Raw genomic sequence first — 18,350 nt, forward strand, 5'->3', positions numbered from 1 at the left:
AAAAAAAAAAAAAAAAAAGTGGTACAGTCTAGAATGGAACAGTATTTTTTAAACACAACTTTCCTCAGTATGAATACGTGTCAATGCAACAAATCTGGTTAGAAGCTAGTCTGAAAACTCTAGCTTTGATCATGTATAACCCACATCATTTCCTTTTTCAGAGAAACAAAGAAGGCAACAACATACAATGAACTTCCACTTATCCTAAAAATCAGAAAGTGTTGCCTGTTAAGTAGTTAGTTTGACTCTCCATGGATACCAGATGCAGAACATAATTCCAAAACAACTCAAAGGCTATAACCTGGTATGAAAATCACACTGAACAAAATTCATGATAAAACAAAAAATACAAGCTCTTTTATGTCACAGGATCATCATTAAAATATTAACTGTTAAGAAAGAAGAGTAAAAGGCTTCCCTGAGATGAATCTACATAGATAATGCTGGAATGTTTTTCAAAAGTGGCTTTTTCTGGTATCAATTTATTTACTTGCCAGGTGCCTCTTCCTCTCAAAAACATGCTCTCTTTCCTTTTATGAGTCAAAATACACTCCTGGACCCTTTTGGTTTGGTTTGACATTAGTGGAAATGGACTGTGTCTGGGCCTCTGCAGTTCACTAGAGAAGTCCCCACATCCAGGTTACCTGCTGCGCTCATAGCTGCGGTGGCGGGACGGCGTTCTCCCCCGTTCATAGTCAGATCTGTAGCGGGTATCTTGCCTTCTCCTGTCAGGACTGCGGCCTCTCTCCCGCCGATCTAGGGACCGATGCCGCTCCCCTCGCCCATGACTGTGATCTCGGTGCCGGTGATCATCATAGTGTTTGAGCCTTTCTGGGGACCTTCTTTCACTGGGAGCTTTTGGGAGTGGGTAAGGAGGGAGATGCCTGAAATGAGGACTACTGCTGTTATTGGCACTGGGCAAGAAAGAACTTGGGTTGTTCTGGAAACTACTAAAATTGGGAGGTGGGAAGTTGTGATGTGAGTATCCTGGAGGGTACTGATAATTAATCTGCTGTGGCATGGCCGGAGGGGGCGGAGGGTGAGGCATGGAAGGTGGTGGCATCATGAAGGGGAAAGTGCCTTGCCCGGGAGGTGCTCCAGGGACAGGCGGGTTATTGGGACAGGGCATGGGGGGAGGCATGGGAGGAAAGCAGGGAGGAACTGGGAAGGGGTGCCTCATCTGGTGGTTGGGGAAAGGAGGCCTGACTGGACAGGGGGGAAGAGGGCCTTGTGCTGAGGGAGGCATGGGTGGAGGGAAGGGTACAAAGTCTGGTCGTGGAGGCAGAAAACTGGGGGCTGGAGAGTTCGAGAAAGTAGTGGAAGGGGCACTTGGAGGTTCATATTGATATTGCACCGGAGGCTGCTGAGGGTGAAGCAGTCTCAGATTTTGGGGTCTGAAGGCTGGTGCTGAGGGTCTGGCTCCATGTCCTCCTCGTCCTCGAGGACATCCACGTCCTGGGTGGAACGACATTCTATGGCTATGTTAGAGAAAAGAGAAAGAGGAAAGTTAAAAACAGAAACAAACAAGCGAAAAAAACCCACCTCACTGCGTAAACAGGGTTTCATTAATGCCTGATCACTTTGACAAGCAATTAACAGACCTTTTAGCCAGGCCGCTGGAACAGTCTACCCATTTAATACGGGGTTCTCGATGATATCTGAAACTCTTCAGAGCCAATAGTCATCTTCCTGTCTTGGCCACGTAACCCATTGCCATGGTCAGTCCCTCGACCTTGTCATTCCTTAAAGCTGCTCCACTTCCAAACTGACAAATTCAGCATCCCATTGTTCAACCATTCACTGTCCTGTCCCTGCTCAAGTTCCCCCTCATCTTGAGCTCACATGTGAGGTCCATGCACACCTGCACCAGCATCTTTCTGTCTTCACTTCCCACCCACTCAGCAGAGACCCCACGGTCCTGCACCTCAGTGATCTGTTTTTCAATACCCTCAATTCTGCTGCCCCTCTCTATTTCAGTCCAAAGGACCTGGCAACCCCCAACCTTGAAATACAAAAATGTGTTTTCTGGAAGATAACCAGAAAGTAGAACCGTAGAAAAATACCCAACTAGGTTGACTAGCGCTTTTGGAAATTCACAGTCATTTGATTCGGCCAAGATATCCCCCTGGCATGCCTCTGCAGCCAGCTCACTCTCCTAACTACCCTCCACAACTACTATAAACCTGTACCTTCTTCCCCACATTCCATTCCCTCTTCACACTCAACAAACAACCTTACCTCCTACCTCATGGAAACACAGTCAGAAGAGAACCCCCTCAACTTTCTCTACCATGTCTACAAACCCATGTGTGCCTAACTCCATCCTCTCCCAGTTCCCTTCTCCTGACAAATGCTATCCTGACACGCGTGTTCTGGAACCCATCCCCTAAAGTACATATCTGGGATAATCACGCTTCTGGTGTTCTTTCACTTCTCCTTGCTACCAGCCCCTTCACACCAGCATTTAAAAATGCTCAGGTCTATTCCAACACAAAATACTTTCCTTGGCCTCTGGGTCTCCCTGCACTTTTCACTTTCTTTCTCTTTACCTTTACAGCCAGATAAGCTGAAAAAGTTGCTATGGATTGTTTGTGCCCCTTGCAAAATGTGTATGTTAAACCCTTAATCCCCAGTGTGACACTGTAGATAGATTGTGCCTCTGGGAGGTAATTAGAGTCATGAGGGTTGGGATCTCATGATGGGATGAGTTCCTGTCTAAAAAGATGAGACACAGACTTCCCTCTCTCTCTACCAAGTAAGGATATAGCAGGAAGGTGGCCAGCTACGAGCCAAGAAGGCACGCACCAAGAACCTGACACTGCTGACACTCCAATCTCAGATTTCCAGCCTCCAGAATTACAAGAAATAAATGTTTGTTGTTTAAGCCACCCAGGCTATAGCATTTTGTTATGGCAGCCCGAACTGCCTAAGACAAAAGTGAATACATTTCCAGCTTACTCTCATCTAGCTTTTGGCTTCTGCCGCTACTCCAGTAAGTGAAATTACCAGTGTCTGCCTTGTCTTAACAACCAGTGGTCACTGTCAATCACCTCACTTAATCTCTATGCTGCACTCAGTGCACCTACCTGACCCCATCCCCATGGAGGCTTTCCTTAGCTTCCTGACACAACACCCTCACCTGTCCGTCCTATCTCTCTGGCTATTCCTCCTCAAAGTCTCCTGTACCAGCTCCTCCACTGCAAGGGAGCCTTAACCATTTGGTATTCCTCTAGAGTGCAGCTTGGGCACTCAGCTCACCCTTCTTACCAAGGTGATCCCTCCCACCTGGATTGCGTCAATTACCACCCATCGGTCAGTAACTCCCAAAGATACATATCTAGCCATCAACTTCCAAGCTCCAGACCCATTTTGCTAACTGCCAATGCAACCTCTCTCCTGAATGTCTCACTGACTTTGCATATTCAACACAACATATCCTAAAAGGAATTAAGCAAGTAATGATCTTTCTCTCCAAGACAAATACTTGCTCCTTTCTTAGTGTTTCCTCTCTCAACAAACGACGCCATTAATGGTTCTCAAGACGTATAAAAGATAACCATCTGACCACTTTTCCTTCCTCACCTCCCTTCGCTAAAAATTTATTTTAGAATTCCTATCATTTAATAAAAGCAGTTTTAAAAATTAAGATTCCTATCATTTCTGCTGCCCAAATACTTCTAGAATTCATCCACTTCGTACTGTCACCTCTTGCTGGCCTTTCTACAAACACTATCACTGCCCCAGGGCTTTGTTAGGTTCCGTGTTCTCACAACACTATACTGTTTCTTAGCAGCTCCTACAATAATTACAATGCGCCAATTAATTATATAATTCCACCTTTCATTTCTACTTGCACCTGAGAGCTGTAGGCTCCATCAGACGGGGCTCTGGGATGTTTCAATAACTGTTCCGGTCTTGGTTCCTGGCCCTGTGTACAATCCTCTGTTGTGTTGTGCTCACTGCTAAAAGAATCCGCACATTTTCCCCTCTCCCCACATACCTAAATCCTTCCTATCCCCTGTCGTGGTCTCTCACCAGTGTTTACTGCTCTCTCTGTTCCCCCAAACTAGGCCATTCCCATCACATCACCCACCATGTACTGCCTTGCATCATGATGTATTGTCTGGATATGTCACATCTTCCGCAGAGACTATAACCTCTAAAAAAACAAAGAATAAAATAGACATAAACATGTTTCCCAAACGTCAGATGCTTTAAAATATTTCTGCAATTATCCTAACACTGATTCTTCATTCTCCGATGCACTTAACCTACTAACAAAATTAAGAACATTCTGAACTGCATTAAAGTTTCCAACTAAATTTTAAGATTTCCTCACTACTTGTCTGTCTGACTCAAAACTATCATGAGCTAAAGACTGAAAAAATAGGCATATCCTATCTCTACTTTGCTGAAAGAGTGGGGTAAAAATCACTTCTCTCCCTTCTTCCTCATTTCCTTCATTATAAAAACATGTAGGAATAGATCAAATACAAAAATCAAAGTGAGACTAGCATTCAAATTCAAACATAACCCTAATCTTGTTAACATAACCATTATGATTCTTCATTTTCATTCTTGGCTCTTCCCATAAAAAGACATTGTGAACACAAATAACTTTACAAATACTTGAACTTCAGCAAAATATTTTTAAAAAGTCAAATATTCTATTCAAAAAGTTTTAAAGTAAAACATCTTCCTAAGGTCTAGGCCTAAGCAGACTTTCAAATGGCTCATGGAAATAATTTTCAGATTACATATCAATCATGGTAACAAGAGATACCAAACAATACCTAATTCATTATTCAGTCCAGTGCCTTTGTGATAAAGCTGGGGCCCAGACAGCTGATCTTGCTACCATAGGCTACTCACTGCTGTTAGAATCAAGTTGAACTCCATCCTTAGCATTTAAGAATTTAGGCTCTGGACCTGACATCTCCTTCAGGCTTGTTCCCCATTACTTTCCCTACTATCCCAGCACATGCCAAGTTCTATCACTCAGCTTGTTCTTTGCTCCTGCTTCTCTCTCTAAAATCTCCTCCTCAGTGAACTGCTACCCATCCAGGATCTCAAACGCCACCTCCTCTGTGAAGCCTCTCCTGATTCCCTCTGAGAGGTAATCACTCTAATCACCCCTTCTGAAGCCTCTCCTGATTCCTGAATCACTCCTTCTGTGAAGCCTCTCCTGATTCCCCTTAAGAGGTAATCACTCTAATCACCCCTTCACTCTAAGCTTAGTCTATACTTACTTTTACAGCACTTACCAGAGACTGCCTCATATTATGGCCATGTGTGCACATGTCTAATTCCTTCGCTAGATAATTAGCTCCTTGATGACATGGGTTAATCCACAGTCATTTCTGTATCCTTCACAACCCCTGGGAGAGCATCCTGCACACAGTAGGTGATGAATAAATATTTACTGTCTCACCAATGGTATATGTTTCTATGTTGCGACTGTACATATCCCTTCCATGAATATCCACAATAGATGTGCATTAAGAAGACTACCCAGAAGACAGAACTTTTCACCCATTCGTGCAGCATTTAATGAGCCCATACATAAAGCACTGTCCCTGGCCCTGTGGATTCAAAGACAGGTAAAGCACACAGCCTGCAGGATTCAGGTAAGCAGAACCTAACACACAAGTAGGTTTTTAAAAAATACAATTTAAGGCGATAAAACGAAGGAAAGAGATTCTGTGCAGGATCTAGTACAAGAAGTGTGCTGAACCTAGAGGTGGCAACAGGTGAGGGTCATTAACACTGTTGTACAGTAAGTGTGATAAGTTAAACAATCACTACCCGATCCTCATGAATGCTTCCATAGCTATACAATGTACGAAGACTGATCACAAAATTGACCTATTATATAGGCATGGTCAGGCTGTGCTGTGGATGCAGACTTTAATTCAGAAGTCGAAGGATTTGCTGCAACTCTAGAAGTAACTGTTTCTGAGTCTGCCCACTCCTAAGTTGCTGTTTGAATAGTTAACACGCCCGGGAACGTCAGTTCATGTAAAGGAGTTGCAAAGTGTGACTACATTTTTACTGCGCACTCTGCCTTTCTCCCAGATGAATCTGCAGGCCAGTCACCTTCGTCTGGCACATCCCTAATTGTGTGTTCACCTGTTTGCTTCTCCCGCCAGCCTGTGCCCCATGAGACAATTGTTTGGCTCGCGGTCTCGCTTCCCTGCGAGACCCCAGCGGCCCCAGGCCTGGACCACAGCGCTCATCCCACAAATGAATGAAAGATCTCCTCTTTCGTTACTAGTTATCTGCGGGATCCGGGCCTAGGGTCTCTCTTTGGCCCTTAGCAGCAGATCCGAAGAGGGGCTGCCCGACCCCAACTCTCAGTACCTTTTCACCCAGCCCCAGACTCCAGCCCCTTTTAAATCCCGACACTCGGAAACACTCCCCCTCCAACCCCAGCCAGGTGCCCCCTTTTACCTATCGAGGGCTCCCGGGCAGCGCGGTTGCCGTCAGAGGTAAGCCAGGCTAACTCGACAGCCGCCAAGTCTGTGGCGCCGCCCACGCCTCCGGAACAGGAAACCCAGAAAATTAAAAAGCAAACCTGCGAAAGCAGGCGCGAGGGAGGGAGAACTTTCCCGCTGGCCGCGGCGCCTTTTGTGCAGGGATTGGCGCGTCAACGAGAGCGATGGACATCTCGACCAATCGTCCGCGGCCGGCTCTCCGGGGCCCACCCCCAGCCTCTCGTCCTCCAATCCGGAAGCGCAACCGGGTGAGCCCACATTTCCGTCCGAAGAGGGCAGCCGGACTCAGTCAGTGGTTCTCTGAGCCTCTGACTCGCTGCAGCGCTGCTGGGCCCGAAGCATGAGCGACTCCGCGGGAGAGGGCGCTGGTCTCCGGCGCTACCCCGAGCTCCCGGTGTGGGTGGTGGAGGATCATCAGGAGGTGAGCGGAAGGCCGCTGCGCTGGGACAGACCCAGTGCTGATGCTCGAGGACCAAGCTTCAGGAGACCGTGCAGCCCTAGCGGCAGCGGCGAGCAAGATCGCCACAATTGGTTAACTGCCCGAGTTCCCCTGCAGACAGCTTGAAAGATTAGCAGCTGACGTTTATGGGACGCTGACTGTGCGTCGGGCAATTCACTTGACACGGTGCACCCAAATCCCACAACTGATGGTGTCGAGATTCAAACGTGAGCAGTCTGACTGCAGGGCCCCTTAACCTGCAGTAAACACTAGCTTCCAAATGTCTCATGGTATCTCCATCACAGCCCTGATGTTTAAGTGGCAAACTAAGGTTTTCCACCTGGGCTCTCATCTGTGAAATGGGGACAGTAATCAGAGAACTCATGGGGCCTTTAGGAGTATTTGTGTGTGTAGATTGTGTCATAAAGTCTTTTAACACGGTGCCCCAGCATATCTAGATACTAAAAGTTCTTTCCATTTTCCCAGCTACAGTATAGTAGCAAAATTGTGATTTAGTCTGGGCTTTTGGAAATCAACAAAGAAAGTCCATGGATCTAAGAAATTTATTTTAAAGTACCAGGGGCTATCTTGATACAAAAGAAGAAAGATTTGCCAATAGAGAAAATTAAGTGGAGAGGAAGAAATGGATTTCTCAGGTTGTGAACATAGTGTCATTGAGCTAGAGAGAAGGAGCAAGCGTGGGCGAGGCAGTGCTTTCAAATTCAGTGTTCAATCCAAAACTGTAGAGAGTGTTAGAGGAGAAAGAGTCTGACAGACCACCTGACCCAGGCCCGCCATCCTTAAGGTACCAAATGACCTTGAACACACAGTTACTGCTGACCTAGGAGTTAACCAGCAGTTTGTCCCTGAGCCCCACTCCTGATCTGTTTACCAGTTGTGTTTGAGATGGGGATAAGAAGGCAGGTGAGGGCGGCACCTGTGCCAGCCCCATATACCGCGGGTGGCGGGTTCAAACCCAGCCCCGGCCAAACTACAACAAAAAATAGCTGGGCGTTGTGGCGGGCGCCTGTAGTCCCAGCTACTCAGGAGGCTGAGGCAAGAGAATCACCTAAGCCCAAGAGCTAGAGATTGCTGTGAGCTGTGATGCCACAGCTCTCTACCGAGGGCGACAAAGTTTTGTTTAAAACAAACAAAAGACAGCTGGAGGGGCAAGTTGGAAGTTCTGAGGAGAAACTAATGATTGAAGTCATTATCTGAGCTATCTACATTAAACATATTTCATCTTTTTCCGCTTTTTAGTAAGTTAGATGCTTCAAATCATGTGCAGCTGTGTTTAGCCTTGTTCTTCAGCCTGCAGTAGAGTTTGTGCTGGTGATTTCAATGGCAGTCTGACTGTGTGCATGTTGTATGTGTCTTTTACAGGTTCTACCTTTTATATACCGAGCCATAGGCTCCAAGCATCTTCCTGCCAGTAATATAAGATTTTTACATTTGGACTCACATCCAGATCTTCTTATTCCTGTGAACATGCCAGCAGACACCGTTTTTGATAAGGAAACACTCTTTGGGTAATATGTGATTTTGTTAATAACTTTTTATGTATTTGAAATACAATTTGCAGTAGATTATAAGCAATTATGGGAAATAGACTTTGCTGATAGACTCATGGAGGTTTTTTTTTTTTTTGTCTGTTTGTCTTTTTTATTTATTTAGAACAAATGTTGACAAACTTTTTCTTAAAGAGCCAAACAGTAAATATTTCAGGTTTTCTAGCCATATAGTCTCTGTTGCAACTATTAATACTTATCTCTGCTCTTGTGAAAGCAATCATAGGTGCTATGTAAACAAATGGCACTAACTGTGTGCCAATAAAACTTTATTTACTTACAAGCCAAGTGTAGAGGTGTGCACTTGTAGTCCCAGCTACTCAGAAGACTAAGGGGGTAGGATCACTTTAGGCCAGGAGTTGGTGCTATGTTTGTGCCTGTGAATATCCACTGCACTCTAGTCTGGGCAACATAGCAAGACCCCTTCTGTGAAAAAAATATATAAAACTTTATTTACAAAACAGCTCAGCCAGTTTTTGCCAACCTCTGACTTAGAATGTAGAACTGTAGAAGTAGAAGGGGATTTTAGAAGTTATCTGATCCAGTTCTCCTTTCTTCTCTTTAAAAGCCTACATACTGAGAAACAAGAGAATATCTCTTAATCTAAGTACAGTTCAGTAATCATATAGAAAACACATCTTTAATTTGTATATCCTTCCTTCCAGTATGGCGTCTATCCTACCTCTCAATTTGTTTATTTTCAAGTCACAAATCCTGTTGTCTTTCAGTTTTATGGAACCATAGAGATGGAAGTGAAATCGGTAATTTGTACTTCAACCTTCAGAAAGATCATACCTAATGCATCTCTATGTAAAGAATCACTAGCTTCTCTTCTGTAACAAAGTTCCCTGAAATCTGTTACTGTCTCTTCATATGTGTATATAGAATGTAGCCTGCTTGTATAATATTATATAAAAAGTTACATAACAGCAATTTTCCTCTATAGTAACATTGAAAGATACAATGTATATCCAAATGGATTAATGTTAGCCTACTATGTTTCTTTTAGTTTACATTTTCCAAATCCTCCTTCAGGGCCCTAACTCCTATAAAAATACAGTGATTCTACTATTGTCCTTATTCTCTCATACATTTAGAGGTTGTATGTTTTAGAAATTGAAAGAATTATGAAGCAGGTACACAGATTATATAATTAGTCTTAGAATAACATTTCTTAAACTTTTTAGTATCAGGATTCTTTTGTACACTTAAAAATCATTGAGTTTGTTTTGATTTGTTTGTTTTGGGTGTTTTTTTCTGTTGTTGTTTTTGTTTTGACAGGGTCTCACACTGTCACCCAGACTAAAGTGCAGTGGCCTTGTCATAGCTTGCAATAGCCTGAAACTCCTGGGCTCAAGCTATCCTCCTTGCAAATAGCTGGGACTCCAGGCACATGTCACCAAACTTATATTCCTTTTTCTTTTTCTTTTCTTTTCTTTTTTTTTTTTTAAGACAGAGTCTTACTATGTCACCCTTGATAGAATGCCGTGGCGTCACAGCTCACAGCAACCTCAAACTCATGGGCTTAAGCGATTCTCTTGCCTCAGCCTCCCGAGTAGATGGGACTACAGGTACCCACCACAACACCTGGCTGTTTTTTTGGTTACAGTTGTCACTGTTCTTTAGCAGGCCGAGGCCAGGCTTAAACCTGCCAGCCTCAATGTATGTGGCCAGCGCCCTACTAACTGAGCTACAGGTGCCGAGCCTAAATTCCTATTTTTTGTAGAGAAAAGTTTTCACTTTGGTTCAGGCTGGTCTCAATCCTACTGCCTTGACCTCCCAAAGTTCTAGGATTATAGGCCTGAGCCACCACCTGACCTATTGGGCTTTTTTTTTAAACTTCAGAATATTACTTGTGGGTTATATCAATTGACAGTTATCATATTTAAAATTAAAACTGAGAAATTTTTTGATAGTTATTTTCAAATAATAATTACAAATCATGTGTTAGTATAAGATATTTTTTTTTAATTTCAGATAAATGTGAGGGCACAAACAACTAAGTCACAATGTTTGCATTGTTAGGTAGTTGCAATGTTGCCCTCTTGTTAGTTGTGTCCCACAACCCAAGAGGGGTGCCATATGTCCTTACATTGTGCCCATTAAGTAGGAGCTCACCAATCTCCCTCCCTCTTCTCCTCTCTCCCCACTACATCCTCCTCCCCCAACTTGAATTGAATTGAGTTTTTCTCTTATGTGAGTGAGTATTAGATCATCTACTGGCTTCATATTAGTATTGAGTACATTGGATACTTGCTTTTCTATTCTTGTGATACTTTACTAAGAAGAATGTGTTTCAACTCCATCCAGGTTAATTAAAAAGATGTGACATTTCCATCTTTTTATAACTGAATAGTATTCCATAGTAGACATATACCACAGTTTTTTAGTCCATTCCTGGGTTGGTGGCCATTTAGGTTGTCTCCACATCTTGCTGATTATAAATTGAGCTGTGCTAAACAATCTAGTGCACTTGTCCTTATGATAAAATGATTATAAGGATAAATATATTTTCTAAAACAAAATATTTACTGAGAAGAGAGGCACTGTTCAAATTTTCACAGATCTCTTTTAATATTTGCCTTTATGGTAGACCTCTAGATTCTCATATCTGTTCCAGCATTCAGTCTGTTGCCATGTTGCTGTCATTGAAGTGTATGATAAAAATTCAGGGTCTCATAGACATGTAATTGTAAAAGGAAAGAATATTTTCATAACCATTTCATGTAATTGGGAATATTCTTTGATACTACACCAAACTTGACAAGTGATGGTTTCTTAAAAGTAATTTGAAATGTAGACTCTTACCTGAGCCCAGTATCTCATGCCTGTAATCCCAGCACTTTGGAAAGCTGAGGCCACTTAAGGCCAGAAGTTCTAGACTAGCTTGGGCAACATAATAAAACTTTGTCTCTATAAAAAACTAACAGGCATAGTGGACCACATGGTGGACTATGGGAGGCTGGGGCAGCGGGATCACTTGAGCACAGGACTTGAGACTGCAGGGAGCTATGATTGTACTCATTGTACTCAGCAGAGCAAGACCCTGTCACTAAAAACAAAATTAAGAAATAAATAAGTAAAGAAAATGTAGAATCTAACAATTCAGTCTCAAGTGTCACTTGGTCTCTTCTTTCAAGAAAAATATTTAGCTTACAATTTAATCCCAAGTGCTTTTCCTTGAGACAGCTATTACACTTCAAAATATGTAGCAGAAGTGCTTTCTATGCACTGATCATTTTGCCACACAGAATATTTTAAAATGTATACTCAGGATCATTTTTAATAAAATCAAGGATATTTTTAAAAGAGGCTTTTTTCCTTGCTAGTGCTTGATGGTGAAGAATACAATGAGTACTAATCTAGCTGCCTTGTTTGAGCTCAAGACATCAATTCACCATTGATCGTGCATCCATTATAAATGTCAAAAAATGAAAAGGGGAAATAATACATTATAGCAAAACTATTTTCTTTAAAATACTAGTGGTAACCCTGAAAAAAGTCTCAGAAATGACCCCAGAAGCCACACTGAGACCTGCTGTCTTAAAATGTGTGAATGAAATTGTATTGGGGGAAAAGTACTGACCATTTTAATGTTTTCTATTTCTTTGCCAGAGAATTGAGCATTGAAAATTGGATTATGCCTGCAGTTTACGCTGGCCATTTTTCCCATGTAATATGGCTGCATCCCACATGGGCTCAGCAAATCAGAGAGGGCAAACACCACTTTTTGGTAGGCAAAGACACTTCTACCACAACAATCAGGTAATTTTGTTATATTTAGGAATATAAAGAGGGGTAGATGCTTCTATCTTATTTTGGATCCCTGTGATAACTTCCTAAGTATCTCTGCCCACAAATAGGGTCAGACTAAGCTTCAGCTCCTCCACAATGAACTCTCAAAACACCAGAAACAGGTCTGCAAGTCTCTTGACATCATTCATGTACCATTTAAATTTTGTGCTAGCAAAACTGGATTTTGAATAATATAATTTTCATCTTGTGGAATTTAGGCTGCGTCAATGGCTGTTGTCATTAAATTATTGAAGTTATTGGGCGGTGCCTCTGGCTCAAAGGAGTAGTGCACCAGCCCCATATGCTGGAGGCTGTGGGTTCGAGCCCTGGCCAAAAACTGCAAAAAAAAAAAAAAAAAAAAATTATTGAGGTACTTTATAGATTTATACATTCAATAGTACATTTCACTATGTCCTTCCAATGCAACTATTGTCTGCTGAACAACAGTGGAAGAGCAAAATTATCTCACTTTGGCTTTTTTTAATAAATCCAATCGCTGATTTAGTAGATTTGAGGTTTTCATTTTTTTAATATAAATTAGCTTTAGATAATTAATTTAAATTATGGCATCCTTTGAATTAAGTTAATATGCAATAATTTTTTGTATAACCTATTCAGCCGGTATTCTGTGTAGAGGATGCCGAGAGACAAATGACCTCTAAGCAAGATGATTTACAGCTGAGGGGTGGACGCTCAAGCGACTTGTCCACAGGTGCACCTTATGGAGAAGGAGCCCATGCCCTCAGCACGTAGTCATTGTTAATTACTCCCCTCACCTGTATCATTCCGTTTCAATAAAAGGCTGGTGGGGAGGTTGCCCAGGGCTACCCGGAAAGTAAGGGCTAGCCCGCCTTCCACAAGCTTGTACTTCTAATCCGCCTTTCGCCTGGTTCCTTCCTGCGCTAACCGAGACCAGGGCCATAGGAGCCCGACGGGTTGCAACATTCTGTGTATCTTATGATGCTATATTACCTTTTGAAGTATCAATATGTTCTTGACTTTAAACTCTCTGTGATAGTATAAATATTTCAAGCAGTGTAATCATAACTTTCTAGAACCTGATGGGTAATGGGATGAAATGGGAATGCACTGAAAATGAGGTACAGTCTTTCTCATTGAAAATGATACTTTCGGCTGGGCGCCTGTGGCTCAGGTGGCTAGGGCACCAGCCACGTACACCCAAGGTGGCGGGTTCGAATCCAGCCTGGGCCCGCCAAGCAACAATGACGGCTGCAACCAAGGGATAGCCGGGTGTTGTGGTGGGTGCCTGTGGTCCCAGCTGCTAGGGAGGCTGAGGCGGGAGACTCGCTTGAGCCCGGGAGTTGGAGGTTGCTTTGAGCTGAAATGCCACAGCACTATACCCAGGGTGACAGCTTGAGGCTCCTGTCTCCAAAAAAAAAGAAAGAAAATGATACTTTCAATTTCTGATTTATTCTTAATGATACAATTAACTTTTGTAGTATGTTTTCTTACCATTGGTATAAATACCTTTGTTGTAATACTACATGAAAATTGTACTCACTTAGGCTATCATTCAAAAGAAATGAAAAGGACTCCAGATGTAAATGTTGTCCACATTCCTGGCATGTATGAATGAGTAGTAGGATTTTTATTGAGTACATCAGTGAGGAGGGCTAATTTAACCTGCAAAATCAAATAATTTTGAGCAACTGACACAGACATTTGAAACACCGCATATGATAACAATATCTGGAAGATTTGATTACCCAATGCTTTTGGTTATTCCTGCAAATAATAATTTTTAGACAAAAGACACATACATGTAGGTATGCCACCTGAGACATCTATGTGCATTTGTAAAATACAAAGTAAAACATTCATTATTAAAAAGAATATAAATTTAGGTTGGGGGATATATCCTGTACCATGTTAGGATGGTACAGCTTTTAATAAGTTTGGACATTGGTTTTATTATGTCATTCATCTTTTTTGAGAAAATATCTTTTTAAATTTACAGCTCTATATACTGAGGGAGGGCAGGTGGGAAATCAATTATTTTAGTTGGATAGAGCATGCTTCTAGAAAAATTTTGACTTCACTGTTCAAAGTGCTTATCAAAGCACAGTGTCAGTTACGACAGGTTTTGTCAGATATGGCCTTTCTTTCTGCCATGCCATAGTGAAACATCAGCTAATTTGTCTATTCTTCTTTAAAATTGCTTTTTCCTCTGATGCAGGGTTACAAGTACAGATTATTACTTCCTAAGCGATGGTCTTTATGTACCTGAAGACCAACTGGAGAATCAAAAACCTTTACAATTGGATGTGATTACAGTAAAGTCTTACGAACTCTGTAATAATCAAGAAGAAGTTGATGCAGCATCTTCTGCTAAGAAACCAAAGTTAACCCTGGAAAGTTCAGGACACACTGCATCTACTAACTCTGACTCCTGTTCAGAGGGACTGGGAGTGGACATAGTGCCACAGCCAAGCGGCCAAACTTGCCTAGAGCCGTCATGTTCTTCTGCTAGTCAGGAATGCCAGACTACAGCCAGCACCGGAGAAATTCTGGAAATTTTGAAGACTGGGGATGCGTTTGTTTTAGATATTGACTTGGATTTTTTTTCAGTCAAAAATCCCTTTAAGGAAATGTTTACTCAGGTAAATATGGTATTTTTACAACGAGAATTGTATGACATTTCTCTAGATGAGGAATCAGCAAGTTTGCCAGATAGTTATTTTAGGCTTTGGGGGGCCACATTCTCTGTTATATATTCCTTGTTGTTTTATTTTTTTCTTTTAATTTCAGGTTAATATGAGGGTACAAACACCGAGATCACAATATTTGAATTTGTTAGGTAGAGTCCCTCTTATAATCGTGTCCTGCACCCAAAAGGTATGGTATACACCCCCTTGTTGTTTTTTAAACTTTTGAAAATTGTGTATGCCATTCTCAACTTGAGAACCATACAAATATAGGCAGTAGGCTTTTGGCTGCCAATTCCTACTCCAGATAGTATTCATTATTTTGCATTATTATTATTAATTAAAGTAATAACATAGGTTTTTGTAAAAGATAAAATTATACAGTACAAGAAAGAGTATACAGTTTGCCCTCTGTATCCATGGGTTTCTCATCCATGTATTCCACCAACCTCAGCCTGAAAATATTCAGGGGAAAAGCAAATTACATCTGTAGTGAATATGTACAGCCTTTTTTTGGTGTGTATATGTGGGGGAGGGGAGACATCATGATTCCCTAAACAGTACAGTGTACCAACTATTTGCAAACCGTTCCGAGGTTCTGGAACCATTCCCACATGGATACTGAGGGACATCTGTACATTGAAAAATGTGACTCTCTTACCCATCCACATTCCCTCAGTTCTTTGCTTCAGAAACAAATGCTGAGGTTGGTTTCTCGTGTATCTTTCTGAAGATATTCTATATGTAAAACCTGGGACAGATTTTTCCTAAACTATGAGTTGCCTGATCACACGTCACTCTATGTAGTTAATGCTTTGGGCCTGGGATCTTAAGTAAAAGTCACTAGGTTATATTAATAGGCAGAGAGCTGAAATAGAAATATGCATTTAGCAAACTTTATTTGGTAACTTCATGATCCAAGTGAATATTCCTAGATTCATTTTATGGGAACATGTAACTGTTTACTTACCATTTTGGAGATTGTTCATTTTGGGGATTCACATTAACAGTCTTTTTTGACCCAAGTGCAGTATTTGATTTATAATCATGACAATGACACAGCAGTCCTTATTCTGTATACATATCAGGAGCCATTGTGATTTATCTAAATTATCAAAGATGTCTAATAGATATTGATTCAAAAGAGGTAAGTTTTAGGAATTAGTGTAACCTGGCTCAAGAAGACAGACCTGGAGAGCTCTCCCAACTTGCAGTAAAGGGAAAATTTTCCCCTCTACTTCTCTGCTATTGTACATGGGCAGCTCTCGGAATAATTAAACCACCTTAGAAATATTTTTTTAACTTGAAGAATGGCCATTCCTGGAAGCTAAAAGACCCAACTTTAGGAATTTATCCTGCAAATATACTCACCTGAATATTTGTAATGAAAACTTTTAAAAGGTTCCATTAGAAACTCAATGGCTTTTATTCCTTTTTGAGTAAGGTGACCATATTTTAACATTGGTAAAGCGGGACATCATGGTGGGGGGGGGCAAGGGGAGGTCTTGATTAAAAATTTGGTTTATATGGAGCAACGAAAATTTTCATAGAATGTAAAAATAGCATTGTAATATATATTTTTTTAATTTCAACATAAGTACAATTTTAAAATATAATACATTAAAAAAAAATTATGTATAGGGCAGCGCCTGTGGCTCAAAGGAGTAGGGCACCTTCACCTGGGTGACCTTGCCCAGGAGGGGAGTAGGGAGTTTACATTAGCCTTTTCATTTCCAAATGAAGTTACATTAACCTCTTCCTTCCCAAATGGAGTTACATTAACCTTTTAGCAGCCGAAAAATGTATATTCCCTTCCTGTTGCGCCCCCCCCACACCCATTCCTTAGCTTGTTGTGCATTCTTTCCAAAAATCGGGACATTTTTAAAATACCACAGGATGCAGGACAAATTGTTAAAAATCAGGACTGTCCCACCAAAAGCTGGACATCTGGTCACCTTATTTTTGAGTGCTCTCCAGAAACCTGGGAAAGTAGAGATTTCTGTATCCTTTATACCTTTAGGTACTATGGACTTTTCGAAAAGAGCTTATGTAGACTTTATAATTTGATAGCTATTTTTTAATATCCTAAGGAAAGACAGTCAGTTGTTTACCCTTTTTTATGGGCATGCTGAGAAGTTAGAGTTCAGTTCTGTTTGTTGCTTGTACTACTTATTAGCTGTACGATCTCGGCAAAGTTGCTTAACCTTTCTGACCCACACTTTCTTCACTTATGAAATCAGAGCAGTAATCACACCCAATTCATAGGATTGTCATGATGAGTAAGCAGTGAGGATAATGCCACAACAGTGTGCTTAATGAATTTTAGCTCCTGAGTATAAATCTACCTGACAATACTCTTAACTAAGATTACGGAGGACAGGTGTACCCAATATATATAATGGCTCCTTCCACCTGTGCTAAGTAAGGGGCGACTTCTACTAAGTCAGTCTATAGCAGGCATGTTTCTTCTACATGGAGCCTCCTGCCTGAGGTTCTGTGTCTTTCCCCGGCTGCCTCCAGTATTGCCTTCATATGCCAGAGCTCTCTTCTTTTGCTAGAAAAGTGGCTGGCAAGTGAATGCAGAGAGGGTTTCTTTTTTCTTTGTCATTATTAAAGAAATGTAATTTCCCGTAAGCAGCTAAAATCTGTTTAGATCCTAGGATATATCCATTTATATAGTAGAATATTATTAGAAACATTTTAATCTCATGACCCCTTAGCCACCTAGTCATTATCCATAGCTAATTTTTATACATTAATGCCATGCCCAGGTAGATGGAGTTACCCTATGAATACCATTTGCAGAGGCATAAAAGTATACATTTTGCCTGGATCTCCTAGACAAACCTTTACATAATTATCTAAGATATTCTCCTTGTATCACAGGCAAAGCTATCTTTCACTTAAAGCATGTCATTGAAAACAACAACTTTTTTCTGGCATGTGAACTTTTTGTTTTGTTTTCCAGGAGGAGTATAAAATCTTACAAGAGCTATACCAGTTTAAAAAGCCTGGCACCAACCTAACAGAGGTATCCTCCCTTTGTTTCTTTTATCCAGTTATCACATAACTTTTAACTTGTTAAAATGATGCCTAAGGACAATTCAAATTCTGTGTGTTTATTGGTGAAGCCCGTGGTTAGTACTTGAAAATTATGTTTTAACTAATTGACCTGAGATTTTTATCATATGGGGATTTTGCTTGTTTTTTGAAAGAACAACTGTGTAATTTCAGCTTTTCAATGTATTTAAAGGAAGATTTGGTAGATATTGTTGATACTCGAATTCATCAATTAGAGGACTTAGAAGCTACTTTTGCTGATTTGTGTGATGGTGATGATGAAGAGACTGTGCAGCGGTGGGCTTCAAACCCTGGGTAAGGTCCCCAG

At 41.4% G+C, this 18,350-nt stretch overlaps 2 protein-coding genes across 2 annotated transcripts in view; one reads left to right on the plus strand and one right to left on the minus strand.

The window, feature by feature from the left end:
• The window catches only part of DROSHA (drosha ribonuclease III), a 127,781-nt gene extending 121,280 nt beyond the window's left edge, over positions 1-6,501 (minus strand). Inside the window, exons 1-4 of the mRNA XM_012807049.2 lie at positions 6,451-6,501; positions 5,265-5,391; positions 4,094-4,159; positions 645-1,478 (exon numbers count right to left, since the gene is read on the minus strand). Of these exons, the coding sequence (XP_012662503.1) occupies positions 645-1,478; positions 4,094-4,113 (854 nt within the window). The 5' untranslated portion in view covers positions 4,114-4,159; positions 5,265-5,391; positions 6,451-6,501. The remainder of the gene's footprint in view (positions 1-644; positions 1,479-4,093; positions 4,160-5,264; positions 5,392-6,450) is intronic.
• Positions 6,502-6,798: 297 nt separating this feature from the next.
• The window catches only part of CUNH5orf22 (chromosome unknown C5orf22 homolog), a 20,069-nt gene continuing 8,517 nt past the window's right edge, over positions 6,799-18,350 (plus strand). Inside the window, exons 1-6 of the mRNA XM_003792922.3 lie at positions 6,799-6,915; positions 8,317-8,462; positions 12,117-12,266; positions 14,494-14,917; positions 17,931-17,993; positions 18,216-18,337. Coding sequence (XP_003792970.1) covers positions 6,835-6,915; positions 8,317-8,462; positions 12,117-12,266; positions 14,494-14,917; positions 17,931-17,993; positions 18,216-18,337 — 986 coding nt within the window. The 5' untranslated portion in view covers positions 6,799-6,834. The remainder of the gene's footprint in view (positions 6,916-8,316; positions 8,463-12,116; positions 12,267-14,493; positions 14,918-17,930; positions 17,994-18,215; positions 18,338-18,350) is intronic.

This window comes from Otolemur garnettii, unplaced genomic scaffold (assembly GCF_000181295.1).
Source record: "Otolemur garnettii isolate 467f Iridium unplaced genomic scaffold, OtoGar3 scaffold00063, whole genome shotgun sequence".
Classification (NCBI taxonomy): Eukaryota; Metazoa; Chordata; class Mammalia; order Primates; family Galagidae; genus Otolemur; species Otolemur garnettii.